The sequence below is a fragment of the Dermacentor albipictus genome, unplaced genomic scaffold (genome assembly GCF_038994185.2).
Source record: "Dermacentor albipictus isolate Rhodes 1998 colony unplaced genomic scaffold, USDA_Dalb.pri_finalv2 scaffold_17, whole genome shotgun sequence".
Classification (NCBI taxonomy): Eukaryota; Metazoa; Arthropoda; class Arachnida; order Ixodida; family Ixodidae; genus Dermacentor; species Dermacentor albipictus.
In genome coordinates, this window is record NW_027225571.1 from 5,489,782 (window position 1) to 5,516,986 (window position 27,205).

The following is a 27,205-nucleotide window of genomic DNA, read 5'->3' on the forward strand; positions in this document are numbered from 1 at the left end:
ATCGAACCATCGGCACCTGATCTGAGGTCGGCTACAAGCGGCAAGGCTCGCAAATCGGCCAAGTCGTCCCCAGGCATCTCCTCCCTGAGCAGCAAAAGCGACCAGCCGAAAGCGCTCGCCTCGGTCGAGGCGCCCCAGCGCCACGCGAATGTCGTGGACGACTACCCCGGTGTGACGGAGACGGGCACGCCGCGCGAGGCGCCGGCGTCTGTCGAGCCACACGAGGACCCGACGAAGCAGAAGGCCGCAGACGTCACGGCTCGTGCGGCGCAGCGGCCCGCGAACAGGCCGCCTCCAGCCGAAGCTCCCCACGACGAACCGCGCGGTTCCGATCCCGTAAGCCTTTCACGGCGCGACTAAGGTAAGCGATTGGACCCACCTGTGCCACAAACAAAAGGGCACCCCATCGTCGTCCGCAACCGAGCTCTATAGCTGCGCCGGTGTTACGAACTTCTTGCGGTGCTCCGCGGTGGCTGGCACACTGGGCTGCTGTGAGGCTACATATAGACCCTTCTTATATTTTGTAAGGTTTTCACTCTTTGAAAGTAGGACAGTGCCAATAGAATGAGAGTGCCGCTGCTACAAGACAAGCTGAGTCCGCTTCGGTCGTGGCTGCACAGTGACGTACAATTTCTCAAGTCGACGGTATACATCCCATAGTCTCTGGTGTAGCGAGGCTGAGGGACCACTAAGTGCTGACTGCAACAATGGTGCACTAAGTGCACCATAGTTACAATCCACGCTATATAATAAATAACTTCCACGGCAAAAAAAAAAAATCCCGTCATGCGATCACGATGCAGGTTTATCCCACCCACCTTTATTATGATTATGATACGGTGTACGTGGAACAAACACCCCGTTGTCGTCACCAATATATAGAGCGACTGTGACTCCGACGCAAACGAGAAATGGCATGCAGCGCGCTGCCAAGTACGGAGACCGGAAGCACATTGAAAGCTTGAATTCGGAAAAATGATGATCGCCTTGAGCGTCGGTGCACGTCTCCTACATTGCAAGTCATGTAACCTTGCGTGACTTCCGTCCGTCACGATCCAAAGCCCGCCGCCCTCTTGATAAGTCATTCAGGTAAACCGCAAGCCTTGTCAAGACAGCTGGCTATCTACTTCCCTCACGGTGGGCGAGCGTTAATTTTTCTAAAGACAACCGCCGAGAGAGGGTCCAGGAAAAGTTCGGTTGCCCCAAGAGTAGCCCGCAACAATAACTGACAATTTCTTGAAGCCATTGTCAGGATCCGTGTTGCCAGTTAGACAACGACATTCCAGAGAGCAACTGGTTGTGACGTTGCGACGCTGTAGTTAGCCATGGTCGTGCTATATAGAGTTCCTTATTTTTCACTGCCATTCTCTTCGAAAACGAAGACAGAAAAATATTTTCATGAAAAGTACGCCGCCATCGACACATTTATTTGCTTCCGCAAAAGAAAGTGGAATACGGTCGGGCCATTGCAATAAAATAACTATGGAATAAACTTACGCTTTATAACTAGCCGTAAATAACTAAATATGATCACATGGTGCCCTATAACAGGGCGTTTTAGAAATGCGTTCCCAATTACATAAAAATAGGGAAGATGCGATAACGAAACAATTTTTTCAGGATTGCTTTTACCGTAAAGTAGTACATATTAAAATCACTGAAAATCGTAATTAGACAAGTAATTATGCACATTATATTAACTTTTTATCCGAAAGAGCCACGATTGGTCCTAACGCAAGATTTGAAGCCACTTGTCAGAGAATGTTCATAAACGTTTCCTGATATCCAAAAATGTTGGCGCTGCCCAATTTCTACAGCGTTCTGAAATTCCGGGAAAATTCACCCCGAAAACAAAAACTGCCGAACAGCGCGAATGTCACGCGTTTAGCCGACGGCCGTCAATGACGACACTGTCTGTGCCTCACCATCGGCCATGCATGAAGCCGGTATCCTTATCGAGCTCCTATCTCGCTCGCTTCATACTTCAGACAGGGCTAATTGAAGATCGATGAGAGAGGCCTTCGTCCTGCAGTTAACATTAATAAGATGATGACGGTGATGACTGCAGAGTTTAGGTAAGTATAGGCTATGTCCAATTATAAGTATCGGTTTACTGATAGTCAGCACTGTTCTATAAGCGGCTTTTACCGCGCCTGTAACTGAAAACACTGCCACCGAATTTTCGACGTTCAGTAAGTCGGAAAAGTATAGACCACCTTATATACCCGCAAATATATGCATATATATATATATTATCCGGAGGTTCCCATAACGCGCTACACACACTCTCTCGTAGTGCACTCATGGTGTTCGCACTAGTGTTTGTGCGACCAAACACTTGTGTGTGCTGTTTTGTGCGAACCGAACAGGTGAATAATACGTACAGTCCTGCTGCTAATGCATGACCACGTGGAACCGCTGGCTCGATTTTTAGTCCGAACTAACCCGGCATCCTCGACGACTCTCGAAAGGGAGAGCTGGTATCCATCTGAATGCAGCACGATGCTAGAAAATAAAAATAATAATAAAAAAAGAAACAACGCAGGCTCTTCGCTCCTCATTACCAGTGGACCCCTAGGGATTTCTTTGCAGCTTTTGCTCCTGTGCGCGAGGTCGTAGAGTCGTTTCTCGGCCGCGGGTGCAACGCATTGCAATGGTGAACGTTAAAGAATCTCGAGCCTTCCAGGGCGGCGTCTCTCGCAGACCGTATATCGTTAATTCTTTCAGCCAGTCAGGAATCTACGTGCTGTTCACTGCTGGTTCAGTTAAGTGACAGCGTATCTCATTAGTCGAGATGTGACACCACTTAATGACACAAAAATGCGATCGGTCATAAGGCGTTTTATTCTGCTGTTTAAAGCTCTACGGTGTGTGCAAACTAGATCGTCACGGGGCCCTTTTCGGCGAACATTTCTCGTAACCAATTTTCTCCCCGCCTTTCTTTTTTCTTTTCTTTTTTTTCTAACCTTCTGATGTCTCTGTGTGCGCATGGATGGCGAAAGGAAGTGAAGAAGTCTCGTCGGCAGCGCTAGCGGCTGAGAGGGCGACGATAAGGCCACCGCGGAGGAAGGTGGACGCTGCTTGTTCCCCGTCTCCCTCTGGATCCTTCGGCCACCTCGGGCCCCGTCCCAGGAGAGCCAAGGTCGACGGGGCCAGAAAACCGGGTCAGCGACGACAAAGGAGAAAGAAGCACAAGGGCAGCGTAAGTCGTCCGTTTGTGCATGTCATTTCTCCCGTGACGTTTGAAGTGAAGCTTTACTTATGGCGTTCGAAGATCTTGCATGCTGTTCTCGCAAGTGGTTGACCCGTCGTGGCTGCAAAGTTGATTGGAGCAGGGCCCTCCATTCCATTCCCACTCCATTCTGTAGGGTGGAAACCTCCGTAATTTCACTCATTTTCTTGCTTGTCGGAATGGTGAGAGTTGGACAATCCGCACTCAGTGGGATCGGTGAGCTGAGCCATTCCATTCCTCTAATTAGAGCAAATGAAGCGCTTTCTCTATAATTGTTTGCTAATTGCGCTTGCGTGCATCGTAACTAAAGGCGTATTTTTGAAGCCTTAACAACGTTTCATATATATTTAAGCACAATCTTTCTTACTCTAGAAGCATGTGTTCTGGCCTGTTATCTCGGCAGCGGGTTGTTGCCTGCAATGTACCTTATCTATTCTTTAAAGAAAAAAAGAGATTTTTCGCATTTATGGTGTCCACAGAAATCTCTCTACTTATCTGCTGCCAAAGCGATAATGAGCCCTTAAAATAAGCATTGCGCGAACGTTAATGTGCTAGAGCGCATGCCAGGTCAATATAGCAATCACACTTAAGGGGACCTTATTTCAAACACATAAAGACGATGTAAACTCAAGACAACTACACGTGTAATACGACTGGAGAGACCAATACATAAATAATTATTAGATAGATTTCATTCTCTCGCTTGCCAAATAACGTCAACAAACACATCTTAGCTTCGCGGGATAGAAGTCACGAATGTTTGATGATACTCAACATATATTCCGTTCTTCTTATCAAAATAATCTCTAAAACATGCCTATTTGTAGCGACAGGCTAAATTGTGGTCCTCTCTTCCCAAGACCCTCCCCCCTGAAGTCGAAAAAAACTCGAAGAGACAGAGCCTTGAGCTAGAGTGAGACAGAACTCACTCTATAGGCTACTTGAAAACCATAATTAAAAAAGAAAACCGTCTATAATGATTGAGGCCTAGCTTCATAAGCGAAATTACGCTTCATCGTGGTTACGCGGCTTTCTTTTTTCAATTTAGGATTACACCAAACATGCCGCTAACTTCTGGTATCGCGGGGTCACACATTTCTGGCACCAGAGACGTCACGCTAACATTTGGTCGATAGCTACGCCCAAAGTACGAGTCAGAAGAGCCACCGATGGCAGAGGTGAGGCGTTTCACACTTTCGCCACACACGCCTGGTTTGATGCACCGCGTTTGTTTCGGAAACCCGCCGTGGTTGCTCAGTGGCTATGGTGTTAGGCTGCTGAGCACGAGGTCGCGGGATCGAATCCCGGCCACGGCGGCCGCATTTCGATGGGGGCGAAATGCGAAAACACCCGTGTACTTAGATTTAGGTGCACGTTAAAGAACCCCAGGTGGTCAAAATTTCCGGAGTCCCCCACTACGGCGTGCCTCATAATCAGAAAGTGGTTTTGGCACGTAAAACCCCATATATTATTATTATTGTTTCGGAAAGCACGCGCACGTGATTTGAACGAGCGCGGAATACACGATTCGGCCGGCTCGACTGTGCATGAGCTGCCATCGGGCGGAGCACCGCCGAGTTTTGCTTACGGTCCGCTGCGCGCTTACGTTTCACATGCTCAGGCTGGCGCTGCACATAACTCCTTCGATTTCGCGTTTTTCGGCGAGCCCATGTTCCAGAGACATTAGCGACGCGCAGTCAGCTTGGCTGTGTGAAAAGACAAATAATTGGACGCATAGGCGCCGTTTACGGGAGGGGGAGGCTCCGGGGCCCGAGTCCCCTCTGGCGTTTTCCGGAGGGGCAGAGCCCTCCCCCTCCCCGGAGACGCCAAAGAGCACCTAAAAAATGCCATTGCCAGAGTTATGGAACCCAAATCATTTGATGTTTCTTTTGACTTGGCTCTAGCTTTTCACCTAAGATTTCGCTGTGGCTAATAGTTTACGTACTGCATTATTGTTGGCGCGGTTGTGCACGGCTTTTAATTCATACTTTCCCTTTCTTTCTGAAAATCCCGACAATAGGAGGACAAGGGCATTACAAGTGCTAGCAGCGCCTACCTCATCCGTATTTTCTCACTTCAGCATTGTTTTAAATTTCCACTGTAAATACCATGCACATATACAATATTTTTAAATATACACACAGGACAAAATTTATTATATTTTTGAAAGAGATGGAGGTAGCCAATTAAACATTTTTTCTTAAGTTATTTATAAATTTTGCCTGGAGAATAAATAAGTTGATGATGTTCATCACACTTCAAATTGTATTGCGTGATTTTTTTGACCCTGCAAAAAACCTGCAGACTTCAGTCACCCCTTCGGCAGAGTCTTTTATCAATGGCGTGTGAATGCACATGAAGGATATGTGCCTCAATAACAATACGAGTCGGTGTTCGCAATGAACTTGGTAGAGCAGTAAACACAAGAACCAAAAGAACTGTGATTGTTCCGTTAATATATATTCCTCTATAATGATTCCAGAGCTAATTCAAAAAACGCTAGTAGAAATCTTCATTTTATACTTTCGCTCGTTCACTTGTTCTTGGTCGTTATCTTCCTGCGCGAGTCCATTTGATGTGGTTTCTTGTTTGTCAAGTATACAGGAGAGGTGTATCTGACAGGCATACCTGTGAGATATACCTTATTTCATTTCTCTTTTGTGGGTTTGCGCGTCTTTATGGCGAATGGTGGGAAATTATTCACAGTTGTACTAGTAAAGGTACACCTCCCCTCTATTGCATAAGAATTACCTTGGGTTGGGCGCCCTTCCCCGCAAAAATATACTGGATACGTGCCTGGCTGCAAATATATATCAGTAATGGAAGTGTTGCGGTAGACCAAACCCAACCACTATTGTAAGAAATTATGAAAACCTGAGACAAACCGGCAGCTTCCAGAAACAGCGGCGGAGGACTCCATCTTTGAGTCCTAGCCTACGCACAGATGTTGTAGTATTCATGGCCTCAAACCCTCACGCTAGCGTGCGGAACGTGGCCGCCCAGGTACCAATTCCCAAGTCATCAGTTTGGAGGATTCTAAATCACTCGGTCTTTCACTCGTAGCACCTAAGCCAGCATCAATGCTCGGAAGATAAGGAGCTGCAAAATCATCTAGATTTATTTAACTGGGTCCTCACAAAAGCCTGATGAGTCACCGGACTTTTTTGAGCAACATCATGTACACAGATGAAGGCAATTTTCGTGGAAACGGCTGGATAAACTTGCATAATGCAGGCTAGCGGAATGACTTCAATCCACTCTGGGTAAAGCAGACTCGGCACCAGTACTATAGTGGTTGCTCAATGTGTGGTACGGAATTTACGCCGGTGCTGTAGTTGGTCCCGGCTTCTTCGCTCACACACTGACTGGACAGCGTTATGTGGACGAAATCCGTCAAGGAGTGGTGGATGAGTTTCTCAGCGAAGTCCAGCTGTCACGTCTTCCACTTCTGTGGTATCAGCAAAGTGGGGCACCAGCACACAGCAGCAGGCAAGCACGAAACTGGCTGAATGCGACTTTTCATGCGCAATAGATTCGAAGGCACAGGCCTGTAAATTGGCCGGCTAGGTCACCTGACCTCACTCCACTCGATTTCTTTCTTCGGGGTTATGTTAAAAATTGAGACGGACGTCAGGAGAGCTCAAGGCAAGGATAACGGATGTCTGCCTTAGGATGCTGGCGTCGGCCATCAAGAAAGCCACTGAAGATGTGGTAAAGCTGACTCAGCACTGCGTAGCTGCAAAAGGAGACCTATTCGAACACGTCCTCTAGGCAACAGCTCGTCTTCAATGGCGCTTACGAATTCGTAGATATTAAGGGCACACTGAAATCTGATGGCTTTAAATGCGTACGCATTTCTATCCTTACTCAACGGAAAAACCGTCTCTCCGTCCCTCCCGTAAGACGATCGCTTTCAACATACCGCCCGCCGCAACGAGCGAATTGACTTACGTGCTGCCTCTCTCTTCAACGCCAACGAATCGGCGAGAACACAGCCATAGAGAATGAAATTTCAACAAGAGCGGACACTCCCATAGAACCCAGCGGCCGAATTGACTGTAGCGCACCAAGCGGATGTTGTTGACTTTTTCCGGTTTCGGTTTTGGGCACGCGCGTTTTGAACACCAGTTGGTACACGCCGCGCCAGCTCCGCTGCTAGGCGCGGCATTCATTTTTTTTTTTTCGCTTCTGCTGAACCCCGCGTGGCCTTGGCGTGGAATCGTTTCATTATTAAGTAGAAATGATTGCGATTGGCCTTTACAAGACTGCGCCGAATCTGTCGGCTGCGATTTCATAAAGAAAACGAAAGACGCCTTCTGAAATGATGAAATGTTTATTTTGCTCTATATAAATGCTCGTTCCAGGCTTCTGCATTCATCCAAAGTTGTGGCACCAAGTAAGCAGCAGTCGTTGCCGTACGATGCTCCACCGGATTCCATCAGCTGAAAGAAAGTAAATTACAAGCATGTATAATTTCGGTATATTGACCTAACAGGAGTATTGCGTGTAGAGGCGAAACGTGCGTACGTGGTGAATGAGCGGCATTACAGATAAATTCACTTTTAGGTACATTTCGCAGCAAAGACTCCTCCCAAACAATGCCATAAAATCTGAACATCCGCCTTTCAAGCACCCCTCCTTTTCCGGGCATTATTTCCTGCGCTTTAACTGCACAAATACACGGGTGACTGCGCGTTTCCAAAACAACTTGGCCTCAGTCGACACGATTGTACGCCAAGTACACAAAGGTGGCTACAACACAGGCTCAGCCAGACCATGTTACACGCTCGCAGAATGCCTTCTAATCGCGCTCAAGTGAGACTCGTGGGTGCAAAGCCTGTTTTCAATCGCTCAGAATACATAAATGTCATGTTCTTGAGCTCCTCCGTGTTATCTTTTACGCGTCCTGCCGGCGCATGCAACACTCCCGTGTTATCACTCTCGGCAATCGCTCGTCACGTTTTCGAGAAGCGTGAGTACCGAAATATGATATATGTTGTTGCAGGGCTATAAAATGCGTCACAAACTTGTCCCACTAAAATTCAGTACACGCACTATGGCCGGCTTGCTTTTTTGCTAACAGCTTCACAACCCCAGGCGCGGCGAGCAAGCCTCAAGGTATCTCAAAAAGTTACCAAATAAATTACAATACTTTTTCGGGTCAGAGAATGCGTCACGAACTTCTACCAGTAAGATTCAGTACACGCGAAACTAACTGCGGCACACTGCCGAGCTGCTTTTCGCTAACTGCGTCAATTAGCCGGGCGCGGCAACCGTGCTTCTAAACTACCCCAAATATAACGACTTTAGTTACAATAATGTTGGGGGCCACAGAATGTGGGAAAACTTGTCTGTCTTAGGCGCTACGACGTAGTACACGCATGTACTACACGCGCAATTGCGTCACACGGCCGAGCCGGTTTTCGCTTACTGCGTCAATAAGCCGGGCGCGGCAAGCCCCGTCTTTCTCTATGACACAGCGCTCACGGAGCTCTCGTGCGAAGGAAGCTCTCGCGACTCGCTTCCCCCTCGCCGCCTCTGTCACTCGGTTCGACGTTGCCAAGGCGACCATACTTCGCACCCTCCGCGCGCATCATCCTGACGCACATGTTGCTGCGGGGATGCCCCTTCGCCTCCTCCCCCGCGCCGGCCTCTCCCGCTGGGACCGCTCTTTCCTCCTGCGGCTACGCGTCGGCTGCTGCAGCCCGGCCTCCCGTTTGCACAGACTGCACGGAACTGGCAGCCCCGCATGTGCGGAATGCGGCGAAGAAGAGACTCTCGAGCACCTCCTGCTACGCTGCCCATCCTTCGATGTTGAGCGCACTGTGCTTTGTGCGTCGTATCGTCGCGTGGGACTGCCTTGCGACACGGAGGCGGCTCTTCTCTTTCCCGCAGCGCACGCCTCTATCGTCCAAAGAGTGCTTCCTGCCCTCCTTGACTTTTGCTGCGAAACACAGCTGAGAGCGCGGCTGTAAGCCTTGCATTGCTTCTTCTTTAACCTTCTTGTTTTTTTTTTTACTGCTCTCCTTCATTCTCTCTCTAATCTTTTTCTCCCCACTCCCCTTACCCTGTGCAGTGCTGTTGAGGTGCCCTCCTTTGAGAGACAGTTACGGCATTGCACTTTTCTCTTTATTTCTTTTTGAAAATCACTACTACTACTACGGAGCTCCCAGCACATGCCGCACTCTGCCGCTTTCGCAGATAGCTTGAAAGGTACGGGCTGCGCCGCCGCGCCAAACATAGCCACCGCCGGAGCACGGTTGATCACGGTTCATAATGGTTTCGATTCTCTCGACGAGAATGAGATCGAGGTGCTGAGAGGTAAGCGTAACAACAGGCTTTCCACAATAGCGTGCCGTCTTGTCCTTGCTACCGGGTCGAAATTACGGAAGGCAAGCAAATTGTAGGGGTTGTCTTTTGATTACCCGGGCGAGTAAACGAGCTGAGTGTGACTTTTCTTACCCTTTCGGGCCTAATATTATACCCTCACGACGAGCTTAATATGAGAGAAAAAGAGAGCTAAACGGCCGGCGAAGTGGATATGCTGGGGCTTGCTAAATTCGGCGGCCGCATGTACGGAAGAACACTAGCAAATTAAGGTTTAGGCTTTCAGCAAAGATCCGCTCGGTGCCAATATTGATTCGGAGCCTTTTAAGACGGCATCTCTCATAGAAAAGTGCGCAGCTTTCGGGGGCATAGTACAAGGCGGAGATAGCAAAGCAAGTGGGAGTCACGAAAAGACTGCTGCTGGCTTGTAGAGTTTTCGTGCCATCTTCCCGTCAAGCGAACATAATGCTTTCGCATGTTCCGGTAACATACGAGTAATTATTGAATTGTGTCGTAATCGGCACTCTACCTGTAGAAGCACTTGGTAAATACCCTAACTTCAAAATTACAATGTGCATCAAGTGAAGCCTAAGAATACAGTGTTCTGCTGTACGTCGCATGGTACAGTGCAAACCACTCATTGCCCCGACGTAAGCTTCACGACAGCACGTATGGGGACGAAATTTATGGCATCTACGACCGCGTACCGAACTGCATTCTTAGCGCTCTCCACCAAAGCAAATTACTCTCGTCGGCACACTGCACTGCACAAGCTTCTCCGCGCTCGCTCGCAAGCTCAGGATTCCATTTTTTTCCCCCTCCTAATCTTGGTTTTTTAACGTGCGCCCTCGGCACGAGCATTCTTTCACTCCGCCCCATCGGGATGCGGCTGGTAATCGAATCCACGACCTCGTTTCCAGCTGCAGAAAAGCATAGCCACCGAGCTTCCCGGGCGGATCAAGTCCCGTGCATAGCACTGCCTTTATTTACGCGTAGCTTTCTGTCGACGTTGCGCCGTCTCGTACAGCGCTCAAGCATAGTCAAGCTTCGCGGATTTCTCCGGTTGCTTTCACGTTCTCCGCTCTCGCGGGTTATCGACGTTTTGCCGTTTCTTTGCAATGCTTGCCTTCATTTGCACTTTGTCAGCTTAGCAATGCAGAGAAATGGCAATTGCAATGCGTTTCTACCTAATCGATAAAATCCTTTCTCACTATAGTCCATGACTGGCGCACCGCGATCACGACACGGTAAAATGAGACATGTCCAGCGATGCCTAACAACTTAATTCCTGGCACTGTGTGTTGTCGCCTCGTTTTTGTAGGCCCGTCGTGGTACACACCTACACACTCGCGCGCGCGCATCCACACACCGGTCAACGGCACGGCATTTATCAGCAAGATCGACGGCACTCCTTGCAATCGACCAAAGGTTCTACCAGGTTGATTGCCGTCTGCTGCGCTGTTCGCTTCACGAGTGCTAGCGCCGTGCCTTTGTATTCTGCGAGGTCCCATCGCCACGATCTAGCGAGGCCGCGCAGCTTCATGTATTCGCGATCGTCGCCTCTGCCTCTTTTACACCTCGCGTGTGCTAATAAATCCCCCCCCCCCTTTTTTTTTCTTGTGACTGATGTTTACATATTTCGAAACACTCATGATTTGTGGAGAACTGTTGTCTGAATAATACGGAATATAATACGGAATATTTCCAATGATTCGATAAAATCGCAAACTTAAACCCAGTGGCACATACCCATATATAGTTGCTCCTGTGGCACATAATTTCAGATTGCACTGTCACCGCGATCGGCTCAATAGAACGGTGATAGGCTCGCCCGTTATGCAGTGGCTGCACTGGAAGAATGCTTCCCATTAAAATTTGACAGCGCATCGCCGATTCCCTATCTTCTACATTTATTAATGCGCCGCGTTTTAGCAAACAGGACTACGCAGATAACCCTGGCAGAGCGAGCGATGCGAATGGCGTAGCATATTATTGCGCATATTGGCACGTGTACTTCTTTATCCTTTTCTCGGTGATTGTATTTCCCCCTCTAACAAATTCATGTTACCGCTCAGCGCGAGACGCGCCTGCATCATTGAAACTTGCATATTATCGTTGGTTATGTTCTAGCAAGTTATGTTCTTGCATTCCTCATACTCATTCCTCATACTCATATGACGTCAGTGTTTCATCCTCGAAAGCTACATCCGGACTGTCACCCCTCTCTTTTCGTCGTCACATTGCTAGCCTCACCCTTTATCACAAATTCTTTTATTCTCCTCTCAATCAAGCACCGTATATCGCCGCCGCATCACGCATATCTCACCGCACCAGTCATCCCCTTCAAGTTTCCCGCCCACGATCCCGTACTACTACGTTTTCAGCTTCGTTATTTCTTCGAGCAGTCACGTACTGGAACGGCGTACCCCATGACATCGTCGCCATCGTTTCAACACCTGCTTTTCAAGAACGTGTAACAGATCACCTTCAATGTTATATCACCATCGCTGTTTGTTTTCCTCACTACAAATGTAATTCCACCCCTTATGTAACACCCCCTGAAATGGGGGCCTTTAAGGAATAAAACTGAACTGAGCAAACTTTGAGTAATCAGATTGTATGCGCGGTACGAATTGTGTAGTCTGCCTTCTGGAACGCACGTTCTCGATAGCCTTGTGAAATGCGATCGCAGGTGTTAAAGGCGTCTAACGCATCCTTTCCATTTTGTCCCCACCCGTTCGCTAGGCTCTGTTCTGGTGCGACTGCCAACTGCGGAAAGCTTCAGCACAAGGTGTATACCGAGTGTCCCAGCTAAATTAGACCATGACTTTAAAAAAAAAAGAAAAAAACGATCTCTGGGTTATCGTACCAACTGCATATTAGCGGTAGTCGTGTGTTCTTTACAACTATTGTTTTATCACTAATTATTTGTCTTCATTTCGCCAATTGTAAATTTGCAGAGCGCCTTAATTAACCTGGGATTGAGGTACTTTGTTTGTGCTAAAAGTTACCTGGTTTTCGCCAAACAAAGACCTGCGAAATACACAAAAACCACGTGATGCGGTGCTTGCGCATCTGCTGTTTCGCTGAGTGCAATCGACGAGCAAGCACGACCACAGTTTCACTGTGCAAATTTACGCTCTCGCGTTTGGATGATTTCACCCGACGTAGGAACTTCTCAAGTCATTTTTACCCAACGCGCACATTCCTGTAGCGGTAGTCGCCTTCCATAGTTCTCACGAGCTCCGCCCTTTCCTTCGTTGCACTTGAATAAAAAGCCGTGTCCTTCTGTTTCGCAGTCTTGGACGCTTTATCGCATCGTCAGCGCTCGGTCAGTGGCATGCTTTTCCTCTATTATGCGACATGAGCCGAAGGCCCCGAGGCCCACAACCAGCGTATCGCCCAGTCACTTCCCCGTGACCACAGTCGGGCTGTGGTCGGGCTTATTCACCCATTACACACGAGCACAGCACAATAGCAGTCGCGCAAGCGCCCCATCGCGTTTTTTTTTCTTTTTCACAGCGGAACTTGGATCCAAAAACTCGACCAATCACAGCGGGAGGCGCGCGCCGTGTTCTGCACGCCAGTGGCGCCGCCGGCCTGTGGGCGCAGAAAAAAAAATCTGTACCCTTCCACTCTGTGAAGGATGACCAGCGCAGCTGCACGTAGAGCCCTTAATGGCGAACTGCACCTCGGCCGCGGTTCGGCCCGGGAATCGCAGTATCTTCAGGATCGGCCCACGTATGCGGAGTGCTTAAAGCCTGCTGCTCCGCCGCTGCTCGCGCCGCGGCCCGATATTGCACTATCTCGTGGTAGTGACGGTCAAGGAAACGGTACAAATTTCCAAAGAGCGTTGGTGTGCGCAGCAACTCGGACAGTTTTGCGCCAATCCGGGACGACAAATCGAAGAGCACTCGCTGCGAAGTACGTACATTTGGCGGACATACAGGGTGACGGACGTGAATGTTGAAGGTGGTGGCAGCGGTAGGTTGCGAGGTCTGCAAGCAACTGTGTCGGTGAGGCAGCAGGAGACGCGGATATGCTGCGCAAGCAGTGGCGGCGGAGGAGGCGGGCGTGGCCACCGATTCCTTGACCGAATTCTTGTGCAAGCTCCCACTGGAGCTAGGGACGAGTGGATTCCATCTTTCGAAACGGCGCGCCGCACAAAAACACCTGCTCATCGCTTCACCTCCGCGAGCCCTGCGAGGCCTCTCAGTGGTTGCCTCCTAAAACCACTTAATCTTCGTGAAGTAGTGCCACGCTTTGAAGAATGCCGCCTCCTCCTCCTCGCCTGCTCTGGCCGAGGCCGCCATGGCGTCGCTATTGGCCTAATAGCATCACGTGGGCCCTCGAGCCTTGCTTCAGCGCCATTTTTGCTCGAGAAGCGTCTACGGAGTGGCGAGGAGCGCATGTTGGCGCCGTTGCTACGCTCAAGCAGTGTAGGTGGCGCCACGGTCGCGGAGGCAGCGTGAAAGAGAGAACGAGGAGGAATGAAGGGGGTGGAGGAGTGTCGCTACTTTACGAAGTTTAAGGGGTTTTATACCCGTGTCACACGGGCAACTCGGATCTCCTTCACACTTCCTTCCCTTAAAGGACCGCAAGGGAGTTTCACCTCAAAGGAGTTAGCTCCGTGTCACACGGCCTATAAGCGAACTTTTGAAAGCTGCCGTTGGGGCCCATGAGGCGCTGCTCACCTCGTACGCAGTCATGAAAGAAACATGTTATATATTGCTAAAAAGTTTTGGTTACTTGTCTTTTCTTACAAAATCGCGTTGACCAAAACAACACTATATGGCGCCGTCAGGGCAAACGCAAAAGCCATTCCGAGAATGCCCGGTTCGAGAGTCGAATGCAGCTGCTCAACTAAAATATCTTTGTCAGTGCTCAAATACTATATTATATGCAATAAAACAGTTATAATTGCTGTTAAAAGGGAAAATTAATAAAAATGAGGGTGATTCGACTCGAAATTGAAGCACACTGGAAACAAAAGTACTCCCTTCAGTCTACAAGGGAGTTCTTCCATCTCCTTTCGCTAGGAACTTCCTTAAACTTCCTTTGCTAAAGGACTGCCGTGCGACACGGCGCGCATCTCCCTAGAGATAAAGACCTCCTTGGTTGAAGGGAGTCAAACGGACTTTAGCCGCGTCCGTGTGACAGGGGTATTAGTTGCCTCTAACTCCTTTCCTTGGCCGTGGCTTCTCTCCTTCGGGAGAGAGCACCTGTAGGTCTGCCCCAACGTTACTATACTGCTAGTCTAGTAACGTTGAGTCTGCCCATCTTATCGGTGGATCGGACACTGATCCCTTCGGCGCACGCCGCGTCTCAACTAGGAGTGCAGGTGCACGTCAGAGCATACGTCATCCTTAGGCGCAGCCAATCCCCCACTGTGCGCCTCCTCACCCAAATACCTGCGCCGCGACGCGCGCTCACGAGACGTTCATTTGAGGGATCGCCAGCCGTTTCTGTGCAGGCGCGAGTAACGGCGGGTGCAAGAGAAAATTTGGGGGCTTTTGATGGCTTTTGCCCTTGAATATGGAACGCTTGGCGTGTTGAGTCGTGCGGATGTGCTCCGTATGGGCTACCGAGTTCTTGGTCTTTTCCGAGCGACTATCTGTACCGGCAGACCCGGACCTGCTCCCACAAGGTCACAGAGTGCCTGGAACACTGCCGCTGCTTTTCGAGGCCCGCAAGACCCCTTTTTGCCCCTTCAGGGGCACTTTCATTCACCGGCCGCAACTAGTAGAGCTGGGCCTACTTCAGGCCTAGCGCGATTAGGGGCGCTATCGGCGTCGCCGCCGGCCCCTCGAGCCGTCACCGACGCTGTTGCGATCGAGTACGCCGTAGACGGAGAAATATCTCCGGAGGAATGTGAAGACCGAAGCCTATGGATACAGGCTGCCATCACAGTCAATGATCGAGCTCGCCTCAAGCATGGGGAGGCCAATGCCCAACAGGATATAGCTAAGCTATGACACCCACGGACGCCACCAGCAAGGCCGTCCAGACCAGTGAGGTGAGCCCATCGATAAGGCGCCACCCATATAAAAAGAAGCCGCTCCCGCGTCTGCCAGAGAGCGACTACAAGATCGTACACCGGCCGAGAGGCGGACTTTGGCTCCGAGACCACACGGAAACTACACTACTGTTCGCCCTGTGCCTGGACATCGGAGTGAACTTTGGGGAAATCAAACAACACGGCCAAGTAAGGATCAATCTTTTTAACAACTCCTTTACCGTGAGCACCCCTTCGATGGAACGCGCAGGAAAATACGCGGAAGTAGAACATATCAAAATCCTAGACCAAGTGTATTCGACGCGTGCCTACGTAGCGGCACCGGACAACAGCATAAAGGGGATTGCGTATCACGTTCAAGAAGACCAAAGCCACGCCGACATAATAGACGACATCGTTAAAGTCAACCCACAGCTAGAGATTGTGGATGCAAGAAGGATGGGAAAATCATCAAAAGCCTTGCTCATCACTTTCGCAAGCACCAGGAGAGTACCGGGCTCCATTCGATTCGGCGTAGGAATCCGCAACTGCTACCTCTTCAGACCCAAAGTTGAAGCATGCTACAACTGTAGAAGACCGAGACATCGCTCGGACGTGTCCGAAAGAATGAAGAAATCTCTGCTACAGGTGCGGCGATTAGCATCCAATCCAAGACGAGTCGACGTGCACGCCGAGGTGCATCCTGTGCAAGGGAGAACATTTCACGGGATCCAACCAATGCAAGATCAAATACGAGACTGCCCGCCAAGGGAAACAAGAAACGCAATGGCAAGCCTCAAGTGGAATTTCGGTCACCGGAGGGACAGGGAGCGCAACCTGCGCACCCGAAACAGCAGCAGCGACAGCGAGGCAGAAGCAGATCGAGAAACCGAGCCCAGGATAACGACCGAGGAAAAACGAGAGCGCTCGGAGTCCTACCCGGCGCTACCGAACGCCTGGCGGGAAGGAGCACCACATCAGGTGAGCGGGACACCGCAATCCTCCCACGAGAGTAATGAAATTAAGGAACTTAGGGCAATCATACAAAAACAGGAAAGAATCATTCAGGAACTAATGAAGGCACTAAGGCAACAGCATCAATAAAGTAAAACACATATTGCTCAACAACCCGAGATCTTAACACAGGAACCGCGGAGGGCATCCCTCCTCCCCCCCCCCCCCCCCGTCAAGCGCATCCTGGAGGGCACCCTCACGTGCAAGAGGGCCACCGCCAAAAAAGAGGTTGATGGAAGACTCGGATAATCAAGAAAAACGGAATCACGAGGAAGTAATGAGTCTATTAAAAACAGTGGCAACGAGGTTAGATAAAATTGAGAAAAGGCAAAACAATATTGAAGCAAACATGGAAGCACGAGTCACAGCTATCAGAAACGAGACCAGGGAACAACATAAAACTTTGGCAGAACAAGTAAGAGTCCTTACAAACGCAGCAAACGCTACAAACGAGCTAGTACAGAAACATGACAAGCGACTGGTTAAGGTGATGGGCAAACTCTTTCCGGCCCCAGGACCCATGGCCACCACCACAGCGCAATCCATCTCCCTCCCTAAAGCCAATCATGGGGAAAGGCCAGACGGAGATAACAATATTGCAATGGAACTGTAGGAGCTTCCGCGGAAGGCGGGAGAACCTAGAGCTCCACATTCAAAACCTTGAAAAAGAGAAAGTGCCCGATGTCATAGCCCTACAAGGTTCGGGATTATAAAACATATGAAAACGGCAAGGAAGAAAAATCGCTCACGGGCTTCTTGGTCCATAGAAATCTAACGGCAATAGAGCATGAGATTCAATCGAATGGGGCAGACTGCCTCCTGATAGAGGTCATACCGCTAAAAAGAAGCGAGGCCCCGCTCTTCATTCTAAACTTATATAGAATCCCCAAGGCCGAATCCTCCCCCATAATAAAAGCCATGAACGAAGCCATAAAAATCAGTAAAACGAATCCCCTAATAGTAGTCGGAGATATGAACGCACAACACATGGCATGGGGTTACAGAACAAATTTAAGAAAGGAACTAGCCTCTGGAAACATGTTCAGGATGAAGGATACACGCTCCTGACAGATCCGCTGGTGCCAGCTAGGATGGGGAACAGTGTGCAAGCCAACACATGACCTGACCCTATGCAAAAACATAGTAGACGCACAATGTCACAACACGAACGAAAACCTAGGGAGCGACCATTACATTATAGCGACCACTATACCCAGCACTACGCTCAAGAAGGGTGACACGAGTGGTAGACAGGGATAAATTCGGAGAAAGGAGACGGGTGTAACGCAGATGGCAAGATTGAAAACCTAAATGAATGGATTCACAAACTCTTGAAAGACGCAGAGCACACCACCAAGACGGTAGAGATAGCAGCCGAAAACAACGCCGCTGATAGCAGATAATTACACATGTGGCAGGCATATAATAGCTTACAAAAAGATGGATGAAACAAAACACAGCAGAAAACTTAGAATTAGAATAGCCAAACTAGAAAGAGAAATCGATGGTCATTCTCAAAACTTCGTAAAACAACAATGGGGACAAACATGTGAACAAATGAGCGGAAAATTGGGACTCAAAGACACATGGCATCTTCTGAGACAGCTTTTAGACCCAGAAAATAGCAGAGCCGCTCACCAGAGGGATGTAGCACGCATAAGTCATGCAAGCCAACTTAATGAAGAAGAAATAATCACGGAATTGCAGAACCGATACCTATGCACAGCGAAAAACCTGACGCTTCCCAACTACAGCGGCAACCACAACCCTGAAAACATAACGGTAGCAGAGGTAAAGGCGGCCATGCAGAAACTTAGAACATCCTCCGCTCCAGGAGCCGATGGGGTGATGAACAAAATACTAAGAAATCTAGACGAGGACTCTATTCAAGGGATCGCGGAGTACTTTAAGAAGTGCTGGAAGTATGGGTGGCTACCAGAGACGTGGAAACACGCCATGGTAACTCTCATACCCAAGCCAGGCAAGAAACTCGCACTAAGCAACCTCAGACCCATATCCCTAACATGCTTAGGGAAGCTATTGGAGCACAGATTACAAGACCACATGGACAAGCACAATCTCTTTCCGCACACGATGATAGGCTTTCGGCCCAACCTGTCTACGCAAGATATAATGCTCAGGCTTTCGGCAGAGGTAATAAACACACCGAATAACACCAACACTAACGCAATAATGGCACTGGACGTCACCAAAGCCTTCGATAATGCACCCACAATGCCATCATGAATGCCCTCTCCGGTTTAACGTAGAGGAGAGAATATAGTCATATATCAAGGCTTTTGTAACCGACAGAACAGCTCAAATAACATTCGGAAGCATCAGGAATGCACTACAATTAGGAAGCAAAGGCACACCGCAGGGGTCAGCTCTGTCACCCTTTCTTTTCAACATAACCCTCATACCCATGGCCAAGCTTCTTGCAGCTATACCAAACTTATCCTAGGCGCTCTGCGCAGACATCACCCTCTGGAAAGTCAGGGAAAACGAAGGTGATATCGAGAGTACGCTACAGATGAGAGCGAATATAGTGACCGGATACGCCAGGAGAGTTGGACTAACGTGCTCCCCACAAAAATCCGAACTCCTAGTTATCACACACAGACCTAAGAAAAACGATCCCCCGGCACAATTGGATGTTAGGGTTGATGGTACAAAAGTTTCAGAAGTACACACCTTGAGAATCCTGGGAATGCATTCAAAACAACGGGAAAAACACAACTACACTAAGCAAACCAGTCGCATGCGTTGGACAAACCATCAGGCTCATAAGACGAATCGCTTACAAACACCGGGGAATGAAAGAGACTGATTTGAGGAGGCTAGTGCAGGCTTTCGTGCTCAGCCGTATAGTACATTCTCTCCCCTATTTCAAACTTCAGGCAGCGGAAAAGAAAAGGTTGAATGCCTCATAAGACAATCATAGAAGGCAGCCCTTCATCCCCTAAGTGTGCATAAACAGAAAGGCTGCTAATGTTAGGCATACGCAACACGCCTCCCGAGCTAGGCGAGGCGCACAGAATGGCGCAGTATTGCAGACTAACAAAAACACCCACGGGAAGACACGTTCTAAGGACCTTGGATATCAGGCAAGAATGCATGGGGACGGATGCCGTGCAAATGCCTAGACATATACAAGTATCTGAGAATAGATTTAATCCCGAAAAACGTGCACCATGCAGAAAGGAGGAAGGCAAGAGCCAAAGCCCTCCACAGGCATTATTCAAACCACAAAGGAGGCAGTCTGTACGGACGTTGCAAAGCTCTGTGATCACGATGTATTTTCGATAGGCGTCGTGGGCATGGACCTAAAACCAATCTCAGCCGCCTCTGTGCGGAGCAAGAAGGCACACGAGGCGGAGGAAGCGGCCATCGCCCTAGCCATTCTAAGCACTGAAGCCAACACGATTTTTAGCGACTGGAAGACAGTCGTTCGAAACTTTGCAAAAGGGAGGGTCCACAAACCCGGGAACAAATCCTGAAACCGCGAAATTTCAACGCCATACCCATTAGAATCATATCGGTTCCGGCCCATGCGTCGCATCCTGGGAACGAGGCGACCCACAACTTAGTACGAGGTTTCGTCAAACGGGCAGTGGGCGAGCCGGTCCTGAGGTCAGCCAGAGAGACCTTGACCATGCACCTACCACGAGATAACATTATATTACAGAAACAGAAGGACGCTCCCGCCGCCGGACAAAAGCCTTAATAAACATCAAGTGGCCTGGCGGAAGCTACAAACTAACACCTTCCCCAACCCCTATATATACTCCAAGGCCAACCCAGGAGTCTACACACCCGAATGTAAGCTCTGCGGGGTCACAAAGGCAGATTTAAAACACATTTTATTCGGTTGCGGCAATCTAAAACCAAAAAGAGAATGGCAACTCTCTAACGAGCAAGAGTGGGAGGATGTGGTGTCCAGCTTGGACCCGGCGGTTCAACTGCAGGTCGTCATCTAGGCTTTGGAAGTCACCGACAGACAGGGCCTCGTGACCATAACAGGTGGAACTGATCGGACGGCCACCTCACGCACCCTGGAAGCCCATTAAAGTCAACCAAATCCGTTCTGTTGAAAGAAAGTTATTACCACCACCACCACCTGGAATATGATTCTGCCTAGGCACAACGGAGGAGGTTTCTTTAGCGCGTGTTGTAGGCATTTGTCCCTAGGCGTTCGGGCATTGCGGAGTGGACTCGAGTTTGTTTACGCTCGGACGCTGGCTGGCCGGCGCGGTAAAATACGTGAAGCAGCGGGCACTGACGCCCGATTTGGCGACTGCTGTGTCGGACAGACTGTCTCGCACCTGAGGCGCTCGTTCTGAGTCAGTCGTGGCGGATCATAGCTTGCGAACGTAGTAGATCCCGGGCCGCATATACTGAAAATCTAGAAGGTTGAGTGCCTTAGTAAGTCTTTCCGATGTACCCTCAGAGGCAAAGTTCTGACTAGTATTGCCGAAGTCGCGGGGTGCGGTAGTTCTGAACTTATCGTCACAAGATGGCGGCTGGACATGATTATATTTATTCAATCGGGTTTTTTTACTAACTGTAACAATGTGTCCTTATTTCCCATTATTGGCCTGGTTCGGACTGGTTCGGTCCGGACTGGTTCGAGATCGAGCTGAAACAGCTCCGCTGTTAAAAGCGAGTCGCTTAAATATCCTTGCACGATTTGAATGCGAAAGCATCATGACAAACCACAATGTACAAATTGATTTGTTTCCTTTTTTGCCTTAATTACTGCCATTTTTCTGTAACCCCCCCCCCCCCTACCCTATGTTCCTCCGAGCCTGTAGGGTACATTGAATGATTCAATAAATGATCTCTCTAAATAATTGGTTACGTCTATGATGCGTGACGTCATGCATTTCACGTGTTCTTCAAAGCTACTGAACTTTTCTACGAGTTTTACCGCCCTCCGTCCACATTACTTCACCTTCATTCGCTTTGCTCCATCTTCAGTCGCCTTACTCGAATTTGTTCTAACTTTAATTCACCGTGGGATCTCGCAGTGCGAACCGCAGCAGGTCCAGCGCTAGGAACATGACGTCATCACTTGGTCAAGTGGGTTTCGGAATCATCGGATGTTAACGCCGGGCGCTCGCCGCATTTTCTTCTTCATGGAACATATGCTGTCGCATTCAAAAAAAAAATATCCAGAAAGCTCACCTGCGCGTATACTGTTCGCCCCAAGCTTCTCCCCGTAACGATTACGGGTGCATAAGCTGCCGTTGCCGGGAAGAGGTAACTGTAGCATACGAACCAGGGAGCGACGTCACTACACTTTCATATGTGAAAGAGCCCACCGAGCAACCAATTTCATTTGTTGTGATATAGCGCTATGGAAAAGCCACGCACAGTTACGACGCTTGAAGAGCAGCGCGAATACTATGAGTGTCGAAAGGAACAGCAACATCAATATGCACAACGGCGGCGTGCTCAGGCTCGGCAGGACCCAATTCAAGGATACGTCACATTGGTCTATCGACTCGGGTGGTACCACAGCTTCGCTGGTCAACCACTTTCACGGCGTGGACTGGAGTCAAATTTTCTCGTATTTCGCGCAGTTTCGTTGTTTATCGGCAAAGACGAGAAGGCAAATTTTAGCACTTAAGAAATGTTTGCATCCGAGGTTATTTGAGGCGATCTACAACGTTATAATTGAGATTCAAGCAATAATGAAAGTTGGCCAAATAAAAACAATATGTAGTGATGAGAAAAATACTGCTAAGTACACGCAGCTACCGCTATTATGCAGTTGGTACTTCTCTGGCGCTCTTCGTTTTTTTAACAAGCTTGGTCCAGGTTAGTTGGGACGCCCGGTACACGCTGGTACAATTCTGTTCCAAATTTCGGTGCCGAAACCACGTTTTGATTGAGGCACGCCGTAATAGGGGACTACTGAATAATTTGACCATCTTTAACGTGCCCCCGATGAATGCGACACGGCTTGGACACGCTGCAACAATCTTAATTCGGGTACAATCATAAATCGCATGATTATACCTGTAACAAGGCAGCCGTTGTCATATGGCCCCTTCTTTGCTCTATAGCGTTCTGGACAGGGTTTGCTGTACTTGCCGTCATATTCTTCTATTGTTAACCTACTTTGTATAGACTTTTGTATTTGCCCCCCCCCCCCCCTACACAATGGCTCTTAGGCATATGAGGTTATGTAATCAAAATAAAAATCACTCGTACTCCAACTGTGTTCATTGCTTGTCCGCAGAGGAGAAAGTCTGCATGGAGGAGCTTCTGGACTTTTCCTTCAACGACATTGACAAGCTCGCAGAACGTCGGGGAAAGACGATCACAAGAGCTGAGAAGTTGCGTCTTTGGGAGTATGTGCAGCGGATTAGGGTACGTGCGCATCAGTAGCGTGTACTCGAGCATCGATCACCTTTTATACTTACATTTATAGCTGCATTTATAATCACAAGTCATCGCTATCTATAGCATAGACCGCTATGTGCAATGGTTGTAGTTCCACCTTCAGCCTGGTTCAATTATGAGTGCATTACGGATGGTATACTCTTATCCGTGAAGTCTCATTCAAAAGACAAAATGTCTGCCGGGTATGTTAACGCTGGCCCATGCAAACAGTGCGTTTGTGAAAATGTTTTAGTATACATTTTCGCGCATTCTATTTGATTTCAAGGTGGTCTATACTGGCTCCGTGTGCCTTCCATGAGCTACTTCGAGTAACAGTTTGAACAGGTGCTATGGAAAGTTCTCGCTGAGTGTAATACTAATTACTTTCGATTTCTTTCTCTTTTTTTTTTGTATCCACGTAGCCACAAATGGGCGCTTCACAAGTATGGCCGTTCCTCATGAAGAAGTTTCATTCTTGAGGATGTTTTGAAAACATTTTCGACGGTGATGCTGTTCGCGAGTACCGCGAGAAATAGACGAGTTCTCAAAACTAAGTGATCTACCCTTGCGAGCAGATGTCTGCAGACAACGTAATTGTTTATTTCTGGCGCGTCCGTGTAACCAGCATTCGGGTATTTGAATACCACATTGGTGCCGAACACTCGCGCTTTCGTTGTATAGCACTCGACTACCTGCTGCATTTGCACGCTGCACAATAGTTTTTTTTTTCTTAGTGTTCGTAGTACCCTTGGCTTTCAATCATTTACTCGTGACTCGACACCTTGTTGATGCAGACGCGTTCCCTTCGCTGCCTTTTTCGTTTCACTTTGATGGTGGAATTAGTGTGTGTGCTGCAAGCTCATTACCGTGAGCTCTAAGTTCAGTTAGCTTTTAATTATTAGCTGCCTACAAAAGCGACTGATATGGCAGAGATTCCATTCTGTAGCTCCACCCATCTGAGAAGAGGGGGCGGTGGTAGATGTTCTGAAGGAGGTAAACAACCCTCTGCTAAACTAGCTCGGCGTGCTCCATTGCCAACAACACTATACCAACGAACTGAGACTCCAGCTATCGATTGTATCGCAAGAACTGAGGGACGTTTTCCTAAGTTTTCGTGATCGTTTCCAGTATTGCTAAAGCTGGACATGTGGAGAGTACTTGCTGCCTGTTGCTGAACGTCATTTCTGTAATCGTTGGGGCACTAGAATTGTAAAGGAACTATGGGTGTATGAGTATAAATTTTGAAATATAAGAAAAAAAAAACTGATAGGCGATTTAAATATCGGAAAAAATAGGTTTTATTTTCTTTTTGTAACTTCATACGTATCTTCTGAAAACACCATCGGTATCTACGATAATACGTGGCAACTACGATGTGTCGGCTTGTTCTTATAGCTCAAAGTCGCAAGCAGAGTGGCCGCTTTGATGTTCTTGCACCTCCACAGCGCGAACAGCCCTGCAGGGTACCCACGGCTCTGCCCTGGGAAGAAGTCAAGCAATCACCGCGCAGTCCGTCTCTATTGTCCGGCTCATCGCACTGCGACATGACGTTCTCGGGGGTGGGGCTTGCCACGCCGCCGCCGCCGCTGTACTCGCTGCGGAAACCGCGACCACCAACTTCTCGTGGGACAGCCACCTATAAGGTGAGTCTTTGCATCAAATGTATCCGAACTAAGAGCCCACCACGGTATGCACCTGCAGGCCGCTAATTCAAGTCGACTCCTTCTCTACGCAATTATCGCGGCTTTTGGTCTCTGAATTGTGCAGTAGCTCTCGCGCCTTGACCTTTTTCCGTTCCCATCGATGTCGCTCTTCCTTCGACATTGCGAATATGCTCAGTGAGGCTACCTGGTCGAAAAAAAAGTTTGTATAAGTTAATAAAAACATATGCAGGATCCCGGGAGTCTGTTCAAATAGGTCAATTTGTGAATGGATATTGTATGTTTACTGAAATGCCATTACTTCTATGCAGTTCACCGTTCGTTACACAATGCATGATGTGGTCTCATTTCGTTCACTTAACCTTTCCTTTTCTCTGCACTACGGTGCTTTTGTTGCCGACTTCCTTTCTTGCGTCTTGTTCTCGTTGTGTATTCGGGCACCTGTTTACCCGGTATCACGTACATTCTGCGGGATTTTCCAAGAATGCTCCCATGCCCATTTGCACATGCCAACATCCATATATAGTGGGTAGTTGAAGTTGCTGTATTGTCAGCAAGGCATCAGCTGGCACAAACGCAGCTTCACTTTAAAAAGCTTAGCTTTAAAACTACTTTAACAAAGGAAACGGTGAACAGCGTTTCTTGACTGCTCTGTGAACACAAACCGTACCAAAGCTCACTCGCAGTTCGAGAATACGTTTGTATCACGGTCCCTCTCCCTATTAGGGACCTTTTCACGTCACTTATGGCAAGTAGTGAATTTCGGAGGCATGATTTGAATTGTAGCGTGAAGTGACACATACCGAGACTAGCAGCAGACAGGACGAGCGCTAACTCTCAACGAAATTGTATGTATGTATCTATATGTATGTCTATAGATGTGATTGCAAATACTGCAGCATTTGAACATGACAAGGTTTGAAGACACCAGTTAAACATATCAAGAAGTACGAAGCCAAAAAGCGAGCAACAAAGACACTACTTGAGATTAACACACGTGTTACGATACTGAAATTACCCGCCGTGGTTGCTCAGTGGCTATGGTGTTGGGCTGCTGAGCACGAGGTCGCGGGATCGAATCCCGGCCACGGCGGCCGCATTTCGATGGGGGCGAAATGCGAAAACGCCCGTGTACTTAGATTTAGGTGCACGTTAAAGCACCCCAGGTGGTCGAAATTTCCGGAGCCCTCCACTACGGCGTGCCTCATAATCAGAAAGCGGTTTTGGAACGTAAAACCCCATGATATTTTATTGGTGAATTCTTTTTAATTATAATTTTGCATTTCAATTTTTTTTTGTGCAAGTCGTGTCCGTCGCATTGAGCAGACCGGCTCATAAACTAGAATTGAGCTATCTGCCACAGGGAACCCCTAAAATTTTGAAAGCGTTCACTGAAACACCCTGTATTATAGATGGCTTATTGTAATGTCTTGTACGTTGTAGGCGGCTGGGTACAATTTGTGAAGGCATTTTGTAGTTGCAGGCATTTTTTCAGTCCCCGTGCTCGCTCTGCTGCCTTCCGATCTATCTTTTTTTTTTTTTAAGCTACAAAATGAACACCTTCTTTCTGTGTGCGTTGGGTTTCTACCATGCATAATAGTGAGTAGGAACATTCGGTATCTCATGTACCAGTATCTTCAGTCACCGAGGCAAACAAATATTTTGAGACGTGCGGCGTGAGCAGCGACATCACACCTACACTGCAGGTCTTTAGCACGCCAACCAGACCTCCTTTCCCGTCTTCGAAGTGATTCGGTGGTCACCCGTCAACTAAATTGATCGCGAGTGATGAGTGCCCACTATCATACGGATGCAGGTTAAAAAAATTACAGGGTCCCTTAACCTCTCTCGTAAGAGGTGAACAGTGAAAGCCGACTCTTCCTCCCATTGTCATTCAACTCTTACTTTGTTTCCTATCTTTCTCTTTCTTTTACTCATTGCTGCTCACTACTAAGCATTTCTAGTCATTTCTAATCAATTCTCGTCATTACAAGCCGTGATTACACATAGTGGTCATATCGGAGTCAATACAAGTAATTAGTAGTAATTATGAGTCATTACTAGTAATCATTAGCCTTTACCAATCTGTTATAACTTTATCATTCACTGTCACTATCAGTCATTTTTCACTCTTTAATCTGGCTTCATATCGCGTGATGACACAAGCTTCACCGTGAGCCTAGAAAGGCCTTAACTGCCTGCCAAACGACGCAATGGTGCGAATGGCCCCAGTACTCATGCCTTTGGCGTGTTCGTAGCCTCCAGCATCATAGGCAAGCCGCGCTGTCGCTGGTTCGGTCTCTTTAAATACTCGTTTTTTTTTGTTACGCCTTTTCAGGCGTGCAGTTTCCTGATTAATGCCGTACTAATTGTCCTTTTTTTTTTCTCAGTCATAAAGAGGGATCACAGGCTCCACACAAGGGTCCTGAGAAGAAACTCCCGACGGGATTCCTCCGACGGTCTCTGCGCAGGGCAGCCACGGCTACGCGGAAACGCGATTCGCATGATGTTGTAAAGGCTGATGTTTAGGCCATGCTGTAAATGTTTTGTTTCTGTTTATTTTAGTATTAAAGTTTCGCATCCATC

General features: G+C 48.4%; 1 protein-coding gene across 1 annotated transcript; it reads left to right on the forward strand.

The window, feature by feature from the left end:
- Positions 1–27,205, forward strand: LOC139052016 (uncharacterized). The gene is made up of 5 exons (XM_070529086.1): positions 1–361; positions 3,003–3,202; positions 22,816–22,946; positions 24,404–24,601; positions 27,010–27,205. The coding sequence occupies exons 3-5, from the start codon at positions 22,830–22,832 to the stop codon at positions 27,013–27,015; spliced, it is 321 nt and encodes a 106-aa protein (XP_070385187.1). The 5' UTR covers positions 1–361; positions 3,003–3,202; positions 22,816–22,829; the 3' UTR covers positions 27,016–27,205.

Coding starts and splice junctions, on each gene's coding strand:
- LOC139052016 (XM_070529086.1), top strand. CDS start 22,830: ATGGAGGAGCTTCTGGACTTTTCCTTCAACGACATTGACAAGCTCGCA. Junction 22,947..24,403: donor AGTATGTGCAGCGGATTAGG/GTACGTGCGCAT, acceptor GCACCTCCACAG/CGCGAACAGCCCTGCAGGGT.